Source organism: Pinus tabuliformis, chromosome 6 (assembly GCF_031772625.1).
Source record: "Pinus tabuliformis cultivar Carrire ecotype Pingquan chromosome 6, CPIR1, whole genome shotgun sequence".
Lineage (NCBI taxonomy): Eukaryota > Viridiplantae > Streptophyta > Pinopsida > Pinales > Pinaceae > Pinus > Pinus tabuliformis.
The window spans coordinates 824,151,581-824,173,420 of record NC_142292.1 but is presented as its reverse complement, the minus strand read 5'-3'; the positions used below and the strand labels follow the sequence as shown (position 1 = coordinate 824,173,420).

The 21,840-nt window shown below is 38.8% G+C and overlaps 1 protein-coding gene across 1 annotated transcript in view; it reads right to left on the bottom strand.

Moving 5' to 3' along the window:
• Positions 1-391: 391 nt before the first annotated feature.
• The window catches only part of LOC149261365 (electron transporter, putative (Protein of unknown function, DUF547)), a 101,157-nt gene continuing 79,708 nt past the window's right edge, over positions 392-21,840 (bottom strand). Inside the window, exons 10-13 of the mRNA XM_089422044.1 lie at positions 2,415-2,501; positions 2,136-2,276; positions 927-1,735; positions 392-743 (exon numbers count right to left, since the gene is read on the bottom strand). Coding sequence (XP_089278170.1) covers positions 1,412-1,735; positions 2,136-2,276; positions 2,415-2,501 — 552 coding nt within the window. The 3' untranslated portion in view covers positions 392-743; positions 927-1,411. The remainder of the gene's footprint in view (positions 744-926; positions 1,736-2,135; positions 2,277-2,414; positions 2,502-21,840) is intronic.

Sequence of the window (21,840 nt, the reverse complement as noted above, 5' to 3'; positions counted from 1 at the left end):
CCAAGCTCATCACAATGCAATAATCCAGTATATTAATTCGTAACAATCTGTGGCAAACCCAATCTAAACTTTAACCTATGTCAAGCAATTTTCTACTGCTAGTAATGAATAGATCTTCTTGCCTCCCAGCTCCCCTCTCATGACAATATGGAGCAGCAGGTTGCTTTGCCTATTAAAATTGAGTGAATCAACACAATAGCGACTCAAACATCTCTTAAAGAATAGAAGAATTGCAAATTTGGGACATTTCTAGTTTTAAATGTAAGGTCGTATAAATAGAGGCCTCCAGAGGAAATTTATTATGTATACTATTCGATAGCTATGCATTCCTTAATATATTTTCAATTAGACTTGCAGATGTGATGGGATTTACGAAATCAACCCAAATCTGTGATTATATAAACATGATAGATGGATTAGCTTTGATAAAAAATTTAAGGGAAACATTGCGTTTATATTTTAAATGACAGTCACGATTCGCATAATAAAAAGCCCATAATCATGTAGAATTATTAGGTGCTTCTAATATTGATATTGGAGGCAACGACCAAAATACCATTAACTCAGATGACAAGTAATGTCTGTCACAGTTGTGCGGCACTTAAGATTCACCATAAACCCTACGAAATTTGTACACACTCCACCTGACATTTCACTCTGTATGTACAGTAATGAACTCCAGTTTCACTCGAAACATGTCTGAATTAAACGACACTTGAGCATATATCCATAAATTGTCCATACTGCAAACACAGCCAATACTGCAAAGGTTAGACCACTGTTGCGTTTTTAAATAGCCAGACAAATAAATATCGACAGATCAATTGATCGGTAGCCCTATCAAATATGTTCAAACTTTAAATACATCAAGGAAAAGCCCGTATCTCTGGTTACACAAGCTAAAATAGTTATGAATAAAATTATACCTTGCAATTTTGCTTTGAGAAGATTGCTGATGAAACCTTGGTCTCTCTCCCAGATGATGAAAAACATGATCATTCTGTAAAATATACAAAGGCAAACGCTACACAGCAAATAAGAGTGTACACGTACACCTTACTATCTCAACAATGTAGCCCAATTAAGGCTGCAAAATTATGTCTAGCGGTCAAAAAGAAGGAATTCCTCATAGATAGATTGCAGAACCTTCTGTTCTGTGCATAAGATAACGGCTGCCATCACTTGTTGGCTAATATTAGTTCACATTATACTGGAAAATCATCCAAGGTAAGGTAAAACGTGAATTTCACTGGGGAAATATGGAGTTCTTGTTGCAACACTTCAACAGAGGTTGGCAATCCAGACCATAAGATCATAATGGGAGATCTCCCATGCACACAATCCACAGCATTGGTGAATACCCAGCAGAGATAAATCCAGTGTTGGTGTGAAAAGCCTGGAAGAGAAAATATTATGCCAACCCTAGAGCTAAATCCCTTGTAAAGATGTAACGGAAACTGCCATTATATTGCAACCATTCAATGCACTGGGCTGACTTCTTTTGGGGATTTCTTTCAATAGACTTTATGATAGCATTTTGAAGCTGCTTGTCTACATTTTCAGACACCCAATGAAGCAAATTTACTAAGCTGATCGATGACTCCTTCGCATATCGTTCAAGAATCTTTGGTAGAAAGACTTTCTTGTGACTCTGAATGCCAATACTTGCCTGAAGGAACTCCCTTTTAGCTGTTTCAAGCTCATCATGCACATTCTTGGCAGTGTAGATACGAACCTAAAAATAAGTACAGAATTCAGTTGCATTTCACAGTTTCATTAAAATGGATGCTATGCCTAAAATGCAGGTCCCACAATTGAAGTGAGTAGTCTAGCTGAAGTGTCACCCACAACATTCAAGGATAGTCTCAAAAACATAGTCTAGCAGCAAATCTCTAATAATATGAAACATTTATCAAAGACATAATGAAAAGAAGAAAAGAATGACACATGCATCCCGTGTTGTGAAAGCCTTAAGTCTGAACCTGACAGCACCTATATATCAAGTGTACCATGTTACCAAAAATGGTAAAAGTCTTTTACAGGAGCCTCTAAAACATTTAATATCCACGCATTAAAAATTGAATCATCACAAACACAATAAGAAAAATTCTATGTTGGTGGCAAAGATCACATACCGCGGGATCTGAATGAGCTCCACCACAAAGAGCAAAAAAAACAAGAGGCTCAGGATCTTCAAGACCATATCTCCGCCCAAAAGTACGTCTTACTTCTCCTGCTTTAATCCTAGCTCCAGTGGAAAGGAGTGTCTCAAGCCACTTCAGAAACAGCAACTTAGTAAGATTCAAAATGCAAAATGAGAATGAATCTGGAATTTATATCCATGTGTCTCCAGCAAAAATAAAATAAAATAAAAGACTTATGTGGCAGATTAATGAATATTAGATTAAAGGTACCTGTGCAGGACGATATGTCTTGCAACATAAAATGGAATGCTCTATGGTATTGGCACTAACAGAGTGACCTCCGATGTTGTATGCAGCCTGGAAATGTCATGTTCCAGAGACAATGGTCAGGTATGATACAATCACCAAGATGTGGCAAACATTTGACGTTAAAATTATATATATTTTAATTGAACAAAAAAAACAGAAAAAGCATACCAGGAACTTGGGAGGCCAGCTACAAAATTTACCAACTACCATAGCATGAAAAAACTATATTTGTTATAATTTATGTATACGATAGATCTCATGACTGAGGCTCTACCTACAAGAAAGAAACAAACATATTGGATTTACCAAGGAGAAAAGATTTGACTTCTTTAATGGGGCCAAAAAAGGGGAAAGGTAAATTCATCATAAGGTTGGAAGCATATTCCCTTGTGGTGGCCTTAAGAAGTCACCCAAGGGGATTTTCAACCAGCTTCAGCAGCCATATAAATCAAAAACAAGGGTTTGATTTTTTAAGAGATCCCTGTTGCCTCAAAATCTAGCAGGCTTTGTGAGAGGACTAACAAAGCAAGAACTAGACTGAGATACAACAATGAGGTGGTTTCCACTGTCACTTTAGAATTCCAGCTCCTGCTATTTAGTGAAATCCACCACACAAGAGCCTTCCCAGTACATATCACCTAAAAGATGTTCCAAGTCAATTGGTTCAAGGTGATGTATGTGAATGGCTTAAGCAAGGTACTTTTTAGTTGGATTAGGGAACAATTCTTTTATGTCAAAGAGCAACATACCAAGATCCCATTGGCCTAGGGCCAAAGACTAACCCCCTAGGTAAGGTGAGAGAAAAAGATTACAGTGAAGATCAGTCAATCATCCAGATCACCCCTCTATCCATCTTAGAGTGCCCAAAACATTAAGTAAAAGCACATGATTGCAAAAAGGTTAAAGTACTTGCTAAGTGGTATCCCACATTCATTCAAGAGAAATGTCAGATGGTGAGAGGTGCATAACTAGTACAGATGGGGAGGAATGTGGCATATCATCATCACTGAGCAATGTGTAAGGTTGTTGGCTAGCTAGTTGTCCAAGATAAGAGAAAAAATTCTCTCCTACGGGGTTACTCATTTTGGTGGGTAACATCTGGCTCCAACTTGAGGTTCATGAGAACCTTAGCAATCCCTAGGCTGACAGACTTGTTACCTGCATACTCAAATCAACTTGTTTGCTAGTATGTGTACGGGATACTGATCGTCACCTGTGCGTTTATGTAATAAACGAAAATCCATTTTGAAAAGAAAAAGCTAACTAAATACAATTTAATCTACAACAGCATGAAAAATGCAATAAGTAGGATGCTCACACAATATGCAATGCAACTACTTATCTAGGATACATATCAGGTTCCATTAAACAAAGTATGGTGGTTGCCTCCTACCGGAGTGGGTGGAAGTTCAACATCAAGTTTAACAATATAAAATTATCCAATTCCTACTTTTCCATGAACCCTAAATGGAATGGGATTGTTATCGACAAGGACTAGATGACCCACTTGAAACTCTTCTCCTTATCTTTGAACCCATTGCTTCTTGTTTTGGAATGTCAGCCTCTTAGTCTTGTCTCCATGTGTGTTCTTGACTTGGCATACATTTCCTGAAGATTCAACCTCTTTAAGCTTCTCATGGCCTTTTAGCTCAAAGTGCTAAAAGCTCAAGGCTTGGTATACTCATCCTCGGCTAAGATTTAACTTTATAACTCACAACCCCAAGGTGTAAAGACTAGCTATTGAAGATATAAAACTTGAAAAATCAACTGGTTAATTATGCTAAGCTAAAACAGAAAATTAAAAAGGATTTTGGTTTTTAATATATAAATGGTCGTTGAAGATGTCTTACCTTGTACCACAACAATTTACCTCAAGATGCCAAGTTGTTAACCACAAATTGCACTTAGGTCGATCTAGTATCTTGGACAATGAATTGGGCTTGGTCTCAAGTAGAGAATATCGACCCCACTTATGTCTTAAAACTCTTTCACACCTTCACATCCAACTAGGAGAGAGAGCTAGCATGGTGTCTCAAATCTTTGAATCAACCGTTTAGTGAATACTACCCTCCTCCAAATTTTTCCTTCCTCTTAGAAGATTGGTCCAACCTTCATCCAAGCAACCCACTTGCAATAAAAGAATGAAGCAAATTGGCGCCTAGTCCACCCTTTCCACGTGCTTATGTAGCCCCTCAACAGATTGTTCTTCCAATTGTTGTGTAATCTTACTTTGTGTGAAAAAAAATATATATTAAACCCCAATTACAATAATGATCAAGAAAATGTAAAATAGGAAAAGCCAAACCACACAATGCTTGTACACAAAGGTTTGCACAATAAATGCTTTATTATGCCATATAGTGATCTCGCAAATCAACAACAATCATCTAGAGGCAAGGCTAGCCTTTTATAAAAAACTCATTGACTCTTCTTCTAGGAAAATAAATTTATATTTGTCATCCACATGTTTTATAAAACATTACATTTACGTCAATAGTTTGCCCACAAGGGGCTCAACTTAACTCATGACACTTGCAAACTCAATGTTCCCTTTGCACTTGGCCCAGAAGTTGGAGATGTCCCAAAAATACCCAACATCCACCTAGGAAGCTCAATGTTCCACTCTAACAGCTACATGAAGTTCCACTTGGTCCATACTACAACTCGACTTGATTGAAGAAGAATTCAATTTCATTGAAGCAGGAACCTCTTGACCTTGCAACTACAGAAAAAGTGTCCACTCATCAACTTCTTGTTCCATAGTACCTCAATGCAAATGGCTAGTACAACTCAATTTGGCCATCGTATACTTGGTTTTCCAAGGCCTTGAGGAATTTGATCCTTTTGTAACTAGGGTTTGTTGAGATTTGCCTTGATTTCATTTGGATCTAGCTTCAATTTTCCACACAGTTGCCACATCATCGTTGCCCCTGACACATCATCACACCCATCTATTGGATTGCCCATAGGAACTTGGGAAAACAAAGACGTGTATAGTTCCTCTTTTCCTATAGTCCAAATTTGACCTAATGCATGCAAAAAACTAACCAATGTTGCCCCTTTTTTGCCACCTAGAAGCTTGTTGTACCTGTTGAACTTTAGCCATTTGTAACATGCCATCCCCTCATCAATCTGAGCATTTTGAGAATAAGTGGACTTCTTTACTTCTGAGACCATTTGCAACAAGAAACATGAATTGCCTCTAGAAATGTGAAACTATTTATTTTGCAAGACTGCCATGTTGAGAACTATCTAGTAGTGATACATGGGTGCACCCTAACGCAGGCTTGATTGGCTGTTAAATTTTCACACTACTCTGTTGTTTCAATTACTTTTAGCCCAATTCAATTATTCAATTAACAATCTTTTCAATAACAATTAATATTTCCAATCATCAATAGTAATTGAAGATAGAACAGTAAATGCAATGACAAAGGAGACAATCAAAACATCAACAAGAGACACCAGATTTGGTCAAAGACCAGGGAAAAACCCCACAAGGGGGAAAACCCTTTGAAAATTCTTCTTTTATTAGATTGTCATAAAATGTTCAGCAGAGAGTACAATGAGCCCAATACAAAATCATCCAGCAAAATTAACCCAACAACATTCAGAAATATGTTCCCAGCATCAATATATATCAAAGACAACTTTTCCTGTCTGCGGTCAACTGTGGTCAGATGTCAAAATTTAGCCCTAGAGACCAATTGCACGAAGGAATGACAGTACATCAAGTTGAACCCTTCCAACCATGCCCTTGACACTGTTAGCCTGCGGTTATAGCGGTATTTGATGAGCCTGCGATCGGAAACCAAAACCCTAAAACATGTGCGAGCTTCAGACCTTGTAATTTCGGACCTGTGCGAACCTCTTTCCTCGACCCAACCTCAGACCTGTGCAAACCAATCAATGAAGAAGAGAAGAAGATGATGCTTGGTGATGTCCAAATGAGCTTGAGGTCACTTGTATTTATAGGCTTCCAAGGGTGACCAATTTCCTATTAGGGTCGACCTGTCCAAATGTGCATATGTGGGATTTTCTTCATAAGTACACTTTCCCTTGTCCAAATTGAGTGCTTCAATAGTCAAAATTGGTCCTCTTGAAAAGAGGAATCTAGTCCCATGGTTGGAATTTGTCACTAAGCTGCCAAATTAACACTCCCTCTCAGCTAGGGAGAAATTCCAACTACATCATGTAATAATCATGTGTATCCTGTCGTCATGTCCCATCTCTACTCAACTCTATCTGCTGAAACATTCTCGAATCTAAGGAAGAAGAATCAGTTAGCATTAGCTACCACCTTCTATAATGTCGAAGAGCACCTCTCAATCCAAAAACAATATCAGGGAGCACGTCTCAACCTGAATCTACATCGGGGAGCACATCTCAACCCGGAATTTCATGTGGGAGAAAAGCATCTTGAACCCTATATCGAGCAATAGGTGATATAAGGGAGCACATCTCGACCCATCCTATTGCACATTGATCTTCCCAACAATCACCCTCAAGAGTCATGTGGTAGAACACCTACATCATAATCAGCTTGGGTTGTACACCGCCAAGTACACTCTCAACCCGTTGGCCAAACGGGGAGTGGTAATCCCAACAAGCCCAGCTTGTGGGTATGATGCCAACTAGGGTATACTCTGCAAAGACCAAGATAGGGGAGCAACATCTCCAACCCTATGGATAATAGATAGGGGAGCAACATCTACGACCCTATTGTCCAGAGATCCTTCAACTCCAAGAGCCCTCTATCTCAATTATTCACCCGAGAGCTCAGACAGGGGGGAAGAGTCAGCTCAATGTTCTCGATCAGTGATGCCCCTTATCAGGAGGGGTCACATCCATCAGTCCAAGTTGCTCTCTGAAGACCAAGAACCTCCCTTTCGACAATCTTCTCATCTGTCAAAATATATGATGGAGTTTAACTGCTCCTCTTCACACCATGTCTTGAATGTAATGATATTGAATCTCTATGTGCTTGGACTTGTCATGAAATACGGGATCCCATTCTTGCTGTCGCAATATATCACTATAGTGTCTAGGACTTACTTAAATAGCTCTCCAAAGAGCTTCCTCAACCAAACTACTTCACAACTAGCCATGCTAGCGGAAATGTACTAAGCCTTGGCGGTACTTAATGCTATGGACTTTTGCTTCCTGCTCATCCAAGATATCATGGCAGATCCAAGACTAAAACAACATCTAGACGCACTCTTCTCGTCGACAATTTTTCCTACCCAATCATTATCAGTATATCCATGAAGTCAAACATCTCCGACAATATATCTCAGACCAAGGGTGATCGTCCCATGCAAATATCTCAAAATGTGTTTAGCAGGAATCCTTTTGGATGGAGAGGTTGGGTCATGAATTGACTCAACATGTTCACTGCATAGCATATGTCTGGATGAGTATTTACTAAGAACATCAAAGCTCCAATCAATTGTCTACTCAGATGGATTCGCCAAATTGGGTCCTACAGCTTCCCCACATAACTTTCAATTGATTTCCATCGGTGTGGACAAGGACATGCATTCTGTTATTCCAAATCTCTCTAACAAATTCATGACATATTTTCCTTGGGAAAGGAAAATCTACTTGGGCCTTTGCCACAGCGCAAGGCCTAGAAAGTAGCGCATAAGTCCAAGGTCCTTCATCTCGAATTCAAAGGCTAACTCCCTCTTACACTCGATCATCAAGGGCTCACTACCTATCAAGAATAGATCGTCAACATATAAAACCAAAATCAACGACATACCTTGGACTACCTTGAAGTAGAGGTTGGGATCGACACTGATTCTTGTGAATCCCAACTTCACCAAATAACTATCTATCCGAGAGTAGCATACCCTAGGGGCTTGTTTAAAACCATGCAATGCCTTCTTCAATCTGCAAACATGTTTCTTTCAATCCTCTACTTCAAATCCCTGTGGTTGTTCAACATACACTTCTTCATGTAACATGCGATGGAGGAATGTTGTATTTACTTCCATCTAATGTAGGGTCCATCCTTGACTTGCGACAAGAGAAACTATCGAACGAATGGATGTACATTGAGCGGCAGGTGCAAATATGTTGTCATAATCTTCTCCCTCCTGGGAAAATCCTCGGGCCACGAACCTTTCTTTATATTTCTCAATGCTTCCATCAACTCCATGTTTGATCCTGAACAGCCACTTTGAAGTCACCATGAATTTTCCCTTTACTCTCGACAGAACATCCCATACGTCATTTTTCATAATAGACTCATATTCTTTTGCCATAGCATCCATCCAAACTTGTTCTTTCATGGCTTCTTTAAAGGTGGGAGGTTCGGCTTGAATCATAGTGCTCATAGCTGCAACATATCCCTGGTATCTGCATGGCTTCTTGCTTTCTCTAAATGATCTTCAAATGGGAACGCGTCTCTTGTCATCCTGTAAAGTGTCACGAAGCCAAAGTGGCCTCTTCCTGGCAAGAGGATCACATGTAGGAGGATCTAAGGGATCCATGGGTTCCATGGGATCATCAACAATGTATGTCTCGTGTTTAGGCAAGTAAGGACCATCCATAATATCCATATCATCATTCTTCTTCTCAGGAGGAGGAGGCAGAGGAAGGTCCCTTGCTTTCCCAAGGGTAGCATCTTCATCGAACGTTACATCCCTACTAATTTCAACCTTCCTTTGACCATGAATATATATTCTATAAGCTTTAGAATTTTCACAATATCCAACAAATGTACATTTTCTTCCCATGGCTTCCAATTTGTTGCTTTTATCCTTCAGCACATGGAAATATACGGAACAGCCAAAGATACGGAGATGGCCAACATCGAGCTTGACACTTGTGAACACTTCTTCAGGCGTCTTGTTTTCCAATGCTTGATGAGGCACAATGTTTTGAACATATACGGCGACATTTATTGCTTCTCACCAAAGGAACTTTGGCAACTTTTGATCGTGGAGCATGCCACGAGCAACTTCTACAATAGACCTATTCTTTCTTTAAGCTAGTCCATTTTATTCAGGAGTATATGGCACAATCGTCTATTTCTTGATACCTTCCTTTTTGAAAAAATCGATGACCTCATTCAAAATGTACTCGCCACCATTGTCAGATCTGAAAATCTTAATTTTCTTCCCTGTTTGATTTTCGACCAGAGCTTTGAACTCCTTGAACATTTCAAAGGCTTCATCCTTATGCTTCAAATAATATATCCATGTCTTTCTTGAAAAGTCATCAATGAAGGTGATGTAGTAGAGATGGCCACCAATAGAATGTACAGGCATCAAACCACATAAGTCAGAATGAATGAGATGGAGGATGTCATTTTTCTTGTTCTCGCTAGAGGGGAATGGTCCCCTTGTCTTCTTTCCATTGGCACAACCTAGACATACTCCATCATGTTGGGCTTGAACATCGGGAATACCATAAACCAATTTCTTCAATTTCGGAAGAGCATCATAATGTAAATGGACCAATCTTCAATGCCATAGCTCGCTTAGATGATTAGTATCATGGACCAATGCTAGAAGAGGTCTTCCAGTAACCCTATAGAGTCCTTCAAATCTCGATCCCAATGTGAATGCATCTCTCATGGGTGATCCAACAGGCCAAGTAAGAAATTTTCCCCTGATGAAGGCAACCCTCATCCCTTTGTCTTCCAAAGCAGATATTGATACCAAATTCTTCTTCAATCTCGACATATACATCACATCCTGGAGCAAAACAAATTCTACAGACTCCAAATGGAATTTGACATACCCAAAGCCTTTAACGGGATGAGTGGAGTTGTCTCCAAGAATAATTTTCAAATTTGACTCCCTCTCTACCAAATTAGAGAGAACTTCCTTATACCCAGAGAAATGGTGAGTTGTCCCTCTATCAACCAACCAACTATCCCATGAATCCAAAGAATAGGAACTAGTAAGTGCAGAAACAAGAATATATTCACATTGATTGCCAACATTACTTTCGTACCTGGAGTATCTTGACTTCTTTTGGGGACGACGATCTTCTTCATGGTCACTTGGAGTATCTCTTCTTCTCCTTTCATCTCTTCCATTGTGATCATTCCTTTAGCCATCTCCTCCTCTTCGATCATCAAACCTGTTATTGTTGCTTCTAATGTTGTAGCATGGACCATTATTCTTATCGGGCAATCTCGAGCACAATGACTCTTCTTGTGACTATTGTAGCATTCAATGTGAGATGATGTTCTATCATTCCTTCTTTTTGCATTTCGAGGTGGAGGCTTTCTTGAATTTGATGGACCTCCTTTCCCCTTCTTCTTGTTTTGAGTGACATATGCAGCAGGTTCTCCTTCTTCATGTTTTTGAATCCATCCTCTTGATATCATCCTTGGTTTTTCTTGAGTGAGCTTTCCAACAATCTCATCAAATGACAGGAAGGCATTGTTGTTGCTTATAATAGTAATGAAAGTTCCCCAAATTGCAGGGAGACCTCTAAGAGTTACAATCACCAATTCCCTTTCAAGCACAGTTTCTCCAACTCTTTGCAATTGATCTCTGAGACGAGATATCCTCATAATGTAGGATTGCATAAACTCCCCTTTTTCATCTTCCTGTCTTTGAGTTGATCTTTCAAGGAGATGATTTCATTCAAATTGTTGGCTTCATACATGTCAGCTATCTTATCATACATGTCCTTAGACATTCTCAAATTTCCAACATACGCAAGTAGACTATCTTGTAAACCATCGACTATAATTTGCTTTGCTTTTAACTCACTTTTCTTGTGCTTGTTCTTGGCAGCAATGGAAGCATTCTCAAAAGGCTCGGATATTTTTCCTTGAATGTATTCCAAAACATCATTGTTATCAGCTATGATCTCCAACTTGATCTTCCATGCAACAAAGTTAGAAGAGTCACCCAACTTCTCATGTTCCTTGAAGAAAGAGGAAGACATCTCGACTTGATTAGATAGGCTCCTTTAACTTTTCAAAGATGATTGCTTCAATGCTTGTCTCCTTTTGGGCTTGTCCTTCACCTTAGCTCTGATACCATGTTAATTTTCACACTACTCTATGTTGTTTCAATTACTTTAGCCCAATTCAATTCTTCAATTAGCAATCTTTTCAATAACAATTAATATTTCCAATCATCAACAATAGTTGAAGATAAAACAGTTAATGCAATGACAAAGGAGACAATCAAAACATCAACAAGAGACACCAAATTTGGTCAAAGACCAAGGAAAAAAACCACAAGGGGGAAAACCGTTTGAAAATTCTTCTTCTATTACATTGTCATAAAATGTTCAGCAGAGTACAATGAGCCCAATACAAAATCATCCAGCAAAATTAACCCAACAACATTCAGAAATTTATTCCCAGCATCAATATATATCAAAGACAACTTTCCCTATTTGCGGTCAGATGTCAAAATTTAGCACTAGAACCCAACCGCACAAAGGAAGGGTGGTACGTACAGTTGAAACCTTCCAACCACACCCTTGAGCCTACTAGCATGTGGTTATAGCCGAAAATTTCCTTTGACGAGCTTGTGGTTGAAAACCAAAACCCTAAAACATGTGTGAGCTTCAGACATTGTAATTGCGAACCTCTTTCCTCGACCCAGCGTCAAATTTGTGCGAACCTCTTTCCTCGACCCAACCTCAGACCTGTGCGAACCAATCAATGAAGAAAAAAAGATGATGCTTGGTGATGTCCAAATGAGCTTGAGATCACTTGTATTTATAGGTTTCCAAGGGTGACCAATTTCCTGTTAGGGTCGACCTATCCAAATGTGCATATGTGGGCTTTTGTTCATAAGTACACTTTCCCTTGTCCAAATTGAGTGCTTCAATAGTCAAAATTGGTCCTCTCAAAAAGAGGAATCTAGTCCCATGGTTGGAATGTCACTCAGCTGCCAAATTAACAATGGCCCATATACCAATGATCACCCATGCATAAGTAGGCCCCTCTAAACCATGAGTCATGATGCTTGAGATGTTCCTAGAGTTAGATTGTGTACAGAAACTTGAAATGTTCAACATTTCGACTGGACACTCCACCCATAATCAAGGACCAAAGAAGCTTTCATAAAATGATATATCAAGAAAGTGTCATGGATTCTAATTTATAAGGAACAAATTATAGATGTTGAGATGAAAAAAAAAAAAATTAAACTATGAAATAAGCACATGTAATAAGGGGAATAATAGGTTAAAGAAAAGGAAAAAGTTAAAAGTGGTATAAAAAAGCTTATTACTAAGGAAAGGATTGACCCACGTGAAAAATCCCAAAGAATAGGGGAAAGATTAAAAGGTAGAAAAGAAAAATATAATAACAAAGAAGAATAATTAAAAGAAGGAATGGAAAGAAAAGAATAAGAAAGTAGAGAAATAGAGAGGAAATAAGAAAGAATAAGGAAAAGAGTTAGGAAAAAGGGAGAGGAGGTAAGGAAACCACGAAGGGAAGTTGAGGAGGGGACGAACCAAAGAGAAAAGTTAAAGGGAGAGGGTGCAGAAGATAAGGGAGAGGGTGCAGAAGATAAGGAAGGAGAGAGTGAGGGAGAAGGAATAAGGAGACACGAAGGTAGGACAAGAAAGAGCAATCGAGACCAAAGAGGAAAAAACCATGATTCCTCTCAAGACCCATCCAAAATCCATTGATCCTATACGAAACAAAAAGACCAAGGACTTAGCCCACAAGGACATGCCATGGCCGACCATGACAAGGTCTAAGACACCTAATACAATGACTCACATGGTTTCTACAAGGATTTTGACTTGTGACCATCGCCTTATGATGGTGACAAATGCAATGAAAAATGTATGTGTACCATTGTTGACATGAGGGGTAATAGGGTCTACAACACCACAAATTTAGTGCTTGCTTTCAGGGTTACTCCAATAGTGTTTACACCAAGTTTTGGGACATCTCATGTGATTTGCGGTACATGGTGTATGATCAACACCTTGGATGGTACGTGATAAATTTGCACATTGGATATGGATTCCTAAATGGTTGATTAGTGTTAGTTGGGTGCCTGCAAGACAATATTCCATAGGGTGTTGATATCTTCAAATAGCTTGGAAATATTCTACATGTTGACCACATGAAGATAGTTACTTCTTAAAGAACACCCTACTTGGAAAAGGAGTGTTTTACATCCTAGATTAGGAAATTGGGCCCTAGCAACATTAAGTAGATTGGATGTTTGAATAAAGCCTTGGAGCTGACTTAGGGAAACACAAGTTGCAATAATAATGATTAAAGGGGGGGTGGACCTAGTGGAATACATGGCTTGGGAGGTTTGTTGGAGCCAACATTTGAGACACCTCATGGAGTACCCTTGTATTTGAAGCCTTGCTTCTAGACATCACCTTGGAGCTTGACATGTGTATATTTGAACCACAACACTCTCCTTGTGTCTTTGAAGAATGTCTATGAAGACATGAATCCACATATGTATCGTTGGCCTACACTACCTCTCACATATATAGAGGCTGGAGAGATTCCATTCATATTCACTCATATTTGTTAGTTCTTGTGTTAGAAATGTGATGAAGAGGAGCAGACTATTCTTACCCTCTATTATGCTTCTTCTTCAGTGCTTTATCTCTCTTGTCTTGGAGTTACTAGGGTTGCTTAAAGCATCCTGAATACTATAGTTATGGTTTCGTCTCTTGAGACTTGGAGATTAGGGATCTAAAATGAAACCATAGGTTGTACTTATTGAAGAAGAGGAAAGGAGACTTCTTGCCTTTAAGAACATGCTTGTCTGAAGCATGGTTGTTGGAGGTCCTTGGTGTAAGCTATGGTTTTCATTGTTTTCCCTAGCTATGATTTTGGAAAGTAGAGGATTGTACTAGTCTTGGGATAAGGCTATGGTATGTACATGAACTTCATATTCAGCCACATTAATGAAGTTTCCAGCTGTTCAATACCTGTAATTGAATATTATTAATTTCAGCCCCTCTACTTCTTCATGGTTTTGTACTTTTCAACACTTGTATGTCTTGTTGATTTCACATTAGTTAAGGTTGACTGTATTAAGTGATTTAACATTTATTTTGAGAAAAAAAATATGGCAGATTTATTGTTGTATTTACGAACTGTAACAAATGATTTTCAGATCTGTTATATGCATGATATGATTGCCCTAGAGAACTGAAACTTATTGGCACACTTTGGTATGTTGTCTCTTGAATTGCCTAGTAGACTATGATAATTAAGAGTTGAAATATGTTATGTTGTTGATGTTGTTGATGTTGTTTAGTTTATATTTCGTAACTGCACAGACTGTAAATTTCGAAGGATAAGGTCTAGGAAACCTCTGGTTAAAAGGACAAATTTCTTTGCAGTAATTAAAAAAACAAAAAGAAAAAAAATCTACACTCGAGATGGTAATCTACCAGCTCACCTCCTCCACCCTTCAAGTTGGACAAGTAGCTGCTAAGCAACTCAATCTTCATAAACTCAAAACTCTTTGTTCTTCTTTTGTATCCATACTTCCCTCCTTACAACAACCTTCACCACAAGCTTTCCACTTTAGTAAGGAAGTGCCCTTCCAAACATCAATTCTACCGCCCAATTCTCATCCTACTTCATCAATCACTACCCTCACTTTAGCTTTGAAGCATGTAATGCTGCATCCTTCTCAAGGCCCCCAATGCTTCTGTAGGTTATCACTTTTTCAAATGAAGTTCAACACCACATGGCATGCATGGTTCTTAAGCAGGGGGGGCATTCTTCTCCATGCTAAACACCAATAGTGTACAAGCTCACATTTCTACACGTGTTCATGACAAACATTCTGTCATGACAATATTACCAACATATAGATCCCACAAATTATATCCTCCTTGAACAACTGCTCAAAATTATGCTCAAAAATCAAAGTGTCAAAATTTTGTTAAACTTAGCTTCAGATCGAAGAGATCGTCAATCTGATTCCAACGGTGCGAACGGCACTCAATTCTGAGCTCGTATGCAGAAGTTATAGCAAGTCAAAGTTCAGATTTGACTTGCTTACATGGCAACATTGAATGATGTGGGAGGCCCTTCAGCGAATGAGGAGGCGCCAAGTGGCAGGCCACCATTGGCCCTCACATATCGCAATCGTAAGTCGCAGGATCGTGTTAAAGAATCAGCCCCAAGCAAGGAAGGGTTGCAATGCGATAAATCGCAATCGCACATCGGCGAAGGGAGTGAAGTACAGCAAAATCGGCCCCCTGTGAGATCAGGGTTGCGATGCAATATCGCAATCGCAAATCACAATACTGCACAGTCCCGCATATCCAAGACCATTAGTTTTCCGTTGAGCGCGATATGCCGGATGCAATAAGGTTATAGGCTTCGGTTAATACTCCTATCGAGTCCGCGCACACCACCGCCATGTTCACAGACCTTAAGCCCGCCGATCCTTGCCGATTGCGATTTGTGATTCGACCGATAGATTATGGCCCGCCACGCGGCAAAATTTTCGCCCAATTAGCAGCTTTTGGGGCTAATTTGTAGGATCATGCCAAATGTGGAGCAAATTGTGGAACGAATAGTGGGAAAACTAGGAGAAGTCATAAATTCTTCAATTCTTATCCAAATTGGTTGCAAAAATAGTCAATTCTAGCAATTTTGGTTATTTTGAACTTATTGAAACAGATTTCAGAGGCATTTGAGCATTGTAAACACAATTTTGTTGTAATTTTGAGCATAATAGAAAGGCCCAAGCATTGAAAGCTAGACCAAGGAGACGTAGCCCAATAGGGGTGAACTCTTCATCAAATCTCCGTGTTGTGTGTTGTATTTTGATGTTCTTTGTTGTTATTTTGTTGTTGTTCAGCATATGTTTTATGTTAAATTGTTTATAATATTTACATAAGAAACTCTCATGGGAATTCGTTAATTAAGCAAAAATGGTTAATCCTTAAGCACTTGATAAGCAAATGATAAGCATCTTGGGTTTTATTCTGAATAGGGAATTAGCACAGCATTACTAATCTGCTCCATTTCAGATCACTCCTTCAGTGGAAAGTGTGTCCCATCAACAAATTCAACGATAATTTTCTCTCAACCAGGAATTGACAAGAGTCAATCCCTTGGTTCATAATGAATTTAATTTGACCTATTATAATAGTAAATTACACTTTATCTTTTGATTTTTCCATCTTGTCATAAATAATTCAAAGGTGACATGGCCAAACTTGATCCCTCACCTATATATGTATAATTTTATTGTAACCCTAGGAGACTTGGTCTAAAATGATCACTCCCCACCAATTGTGTACCTTAAAATTGAAAATAAAATATGGCATGCATGTGTACATCACAAAAATCCCTTCTCTTCTTGCATGTTTGATTTCATCGGTTTTCTATTCTTCCCAATGAATATTTGCATTATTGTTTCATGCCCATATCACAATTCACGAATATGGTTGAAACAGAACACTAGGAATCAACAAATCAAACATGGCATCCAGGCTGAGTTAAGATGTCTAGGAGACTTGGTCTAAGAAAATCCATGTCCACCACTTTTGTACTGTTGGGTTTTCTATTTTTGAATGAGTAAATGCATTGTTGTTTTATGCTTGTTACCACCCCACATCTAGTGGTAACAAGAGGATATATTTTCTTCAATGATACACATCATAGACAGTGGCCCTGATGATGACATTCAAAAATATCCACAAACTATTGCCCATAGATGCCTCTCATATCATGCTCAGCTCACTCATTTAATATGGCACCAACACACAAGGTACATTTGTCCACTGTTGCATATAAAAAGTGAACACCTAATGTATTTGACATAGAAGTAGTGATCATGGGCTAAATTAGATAATGAATTCTGATGCCTGGAATTTATATCTTTTACATTTTTCACCTTGGTGGTCATCATCAATCTCTCAGTCAAGTGTTGCCAGTTTTGTGTAGAAAGGATACCAATGGAGGATTTTCACAGGGGTAATGTGCCCAATTCCCTTTCCATACGTAACATGCTCCCTCTGTCCCTCCTCCATTTCCTTTCTTTTGGGTTGGTTTTTATGTGTATCACAAAAAGGTTTATGCTTCATAATACCATGAGAAGAAGGGAATTTGGATTCTCGACGTTGAAACAACTTTATAAAAAAAATTAAGAGCACAGTATAAATTTCCAAAATGAAAAGAAAATAAAGGGATGCGAATAAATCAAATGCCAAAGTAAGCCTGAGCTCTACCCTCTCACTATGAGGCCATCACCCCAAGTCCTATGAAATGAAACACAACTAAAAAGGACTAAATTAAATCATCTCAAACCCCTATGCAATAAAACGCATATACAAGAAAAAGGGACTTTGTGCAACAATGTAATAGAAAAGAGAATACAAGAAAAAAGGCAAGAAAAGAGTAGTAAGACACAATGTCGAGGAAAGGGTAATTCAATGCATAAACGCTCCCTCTACAAAGGCACTCATGTGCATGAATATCTTATGTAATCCTGCATGTTAATGACACCACCCATGAAGTAAACCCCAAACCAATATTCCTCTTCTTGGATTTTTACATATCTAATAAGGGTTAATGATGATCCTTCCATACCTAAACCTAGAAAATTGCATAAATTCCTTGGCTATAGTGATGTTTGAAGATGATACCTAATGTTATAACCCCAAGGGGGGCATGTGTTGGTTAAATGTATATGGTATGACCCCAAGGGGACATATATGGGGATAAAAGTACATGTAATGTGTAAGTGTATATGTAATAGGGTTGACCTACTGATGAAGGGGCAACATGTGTAATGTGTGAATAGGTATATATAGAGATCATGTTGTCATCATTGAGTACAACTGAATTGGGATGTATTAATGTACTTGGGTATTTGGAGGAGGTTTTCCTATTCTTTAAGGAGTTATTGTGTAACTTATCTTTATTGTCGATTTTGGAGTTGTTCTTCGCGCTCACATTGGTGGACATGGTGTGCACTTCTGGTTTTTATGTATTTGGACTATACATTTGGTATCAAAGCTATGATCCTAGGGTTTTGTTGCTTCAAACGAGCCAATGTGGAATTTTCACAATACCTTTGTTTCTAGGCAATTTCGGGTCACGAAATTTTGAGAAGATTAAGGAGATAGAGCAAAGTACCAATAGTCAAAATTGATTCTAGTTCAATATACTTTCATAGATATAGCCTATGGAAGTTAGGCTTTGTGACTAATCCTGAAATTAGTCTCAAACAAGTCATGTTCACATTTTTGTTATAACTTTTTTTTTCTTGGAAGCTTTAGACAGCAAAATTTTGAGACCAAGGCAAAATATCAAAGTACAATTGGTCAAAATTCCAGATTCTAGCTTGTTACACTTTCAAAGATACACCCTTTGGAATTTAGGGTTTCTAATTGGTCCTAAAATTGGTTTCAAACTAGTAATCCTGGAATTTTCACTATAATTTTTTTTTGGAAAGCTTCGAACATTAAAATTTTGAGGATACTCAAGATAGACATCAAGTATAGCTAGTTGAAATTTTAGATTTTGGTTCACTATAATTTCAAATGTATACCATGTGGAAGTTGCGGTTTGTGATTGGACCCCAAATCCCTTTCAAACAAGTCATCTTTGAATTTTCACAATAATTTTGTCTATGGGAAGCTTCAAAATGAGAAACCCATCAAATGTGAAACCATATCGACATCCTCATTACCAGGAAAGATCTCATGGAAGACAAGAAGATCAATATGACAATTATCGAAGAATAATTTGGAATATTCATCAAATAGGGCATTATAGAGTTATCATTCAACCAAATATTATCAAAGACCATCAACTACTACAAATTAGAGAAGTCACAAAAACAATACATTGAATCAACAGAACAAAACAAAAAAAATATGCAACGACCAACCCTTAAGGATTAAGACCGAAAAGGACTGAGTTTGGATGGATGGATCATCATCAATGGCAAGAAGAATGTAGCAATATAGGGAAATCCTATTATTTAGTTTCAGCACATGTAACACCCTTAACAGTAAAGCTTCGAGGAAAAATCTTATTGGAGAAGGGTGCTACCCACCAAAATGGGTAACCCCATAGGAGAAAATTTTCTACTACATTTGACAGCCAACCAACCAACAGCCCCTGACATTGACTTCTCGATAAAAATATACATGCGCCTCTGCCACCTACATCAACCACATACCTCTCACCATTCAGCATTTCCTCTTGGATGAACAAGGGTTACTATTCAAAAGGTACTTTGATCATTTTGCAATCGAGTGCTTATACTTGTTTGTTTTGGGCATTTAGTATGGATAAAGGGGTGATCTAGAAGATTGATCAATCTTGACTGTAAATCTATTCTCTCACGTTACCAAGGGGGTTAATCCTTAGCCCTAGTCCAGTGGGACCTCCCTTGATGCCTTAGGGTCATAGGAGGGGCACTACTTGGGAAACTCGGATTGATATGGCATGTTCATTTTCCTCCACACCATACTTGACAATTTCGGACCTAACTTGTCATTGGTTCATTGGAATTTGGCGCCCTCCTGTTCACACATCCTTGTGTAGGGCTAGGAAATGTTGCCTTGTAGGTTGATGCGGCTAAATTAAAAAGCATAATATGGCCACAATGCAAGAAAAAGAAGAAAATCAAAATGCAAAAGATGGTCGGGACATAAGATAGCACATGGGCAAAATACTAGTAGGAGCTCTACCCTCCTCATTTGACCATCACCTGATTCCTGAGCACTTGATGCTCCATTTCATCAAAAGGAACTTTTTCATGTGCCAACCCTAATGAGCAATTAATTGTCTTATATTAAGGGCTAAAATTAAATGTTATATCATAAAGAGCAAACTCTAACCCTTGAGTTATGCACCCAAAGTAAAAAGAACTATAAGAAAGAAGGAAAAGGCACACTAGGGGGGTCGAAAACATTGGCCAAGCAAGGTAAATCATGCCTCCACGATTGCTCCACCCTTTACATTTTACACTTAGGATGTGGACTTCCCATCAGTTGATCCCCTTGACCATGGCACTTGGCCATGAAACCTTTTCCCCTCCATTACCACCCATTTTCACTAACACCTATTGATTGAGGGGTTGACCTTGGAAATGTCACCTCTCCTTAGGGGTCAGAAGCACCTAATAGGGTTGATCATTAACCACCTCTATCAAGGTAAGGGACACCTTTGCGAGACTTGGTCTAGTTAGATATCAAAAGGTGATACAAGTTTGAAGTATTAATATGCCCTTCCCATATTTGTTTGGTCCACTTAGATGCTTATATGATCTTAGTCTCTAATGAATAGTTGCTTTCACTGAAGTTTAATTTAGTTTTGTCAGGTGGTCCACTACAGCCCGGGCCTTGAGGGGACCCACTACACAGGTACCTAGGCCTTCCAAAGAGATTGATGACTTAGCAGATGCACCATTTCCCAATTACATCAGAGTGTTGGGCATTGTGATGAATTGAGCAGATGATGCATGTCCCAAAGAACCCCTAGGACCCAAGGCGTTGATCTTCTTTGACCTAGCACAAAGGATTCTTGATGATTGCACCACTGGACCTAACATGCCCCCATGCTCGCCTTGACACTAACTAATAACCAAGTGTTTTCATTGAGACAAACACCCTCCATAAGTTTTCTTACACTTGAATTTTGGAGCCCACTGAGGATCTTGTGATCTATCGTTCTATGGTCACTTTGCGGTCATCTAATGATTCGTAAAGTATTGAGTCTTCTTCTAAGTGTCAAAGTCACTTGCTCACACATGTTCTGTCTTCGATGAATTCACAAACACACTTCTTTTGATGCAAGCTTAAATAGGCATTGCGTAACTCTTGAAGGCGAGGCTTGTGTAATCACTAGTGACAGTGACTGTGCAATCCATAAGCACAGTGCACTGTGCAATACATGTCGACAATTAGTGTGCACTCTCCATTGACAATTTCCCTCACTTCGATTGTAATTGCACTTTCATTTCGGTGAGTTTTCTCAACTGTCGCTCTGGCGCACCTTTGTTCTCTCAAGTGTCGCTTTCACATTTGCAATTGTCATTTTTGCTTGCATTCATTTTGATAAGTGTCATTTTCATGTTATCTTCGCTCTGGCATGTGCTGCTTCCACTTTCTTTGAGCCTTTGCAAGTGTTGTTTGCACTCTTCTCTTACTTTCGCAAGTGTCGTCTTTTGGCATGGGAAGTATCGCACATCGCAAAAGGTAGAGTTATTGTTCATTTCAAGGGGCAACTTTGGTACCAATGGGTCCTATTTACCATGTAGACATGTATCAGACCCATTCCCAAATTTTTATGCATTATCGTATTAGTGTTGTCACTGTCATTGTAAAGGGTATCTTAAGTGTCGCACCTAGTCGAAGGGAGTCAATTGTACATTCTTAAAGGGAAGTTCTGATGCATTCTCTTGCACTACTGTGTCCTATTCATCATAAA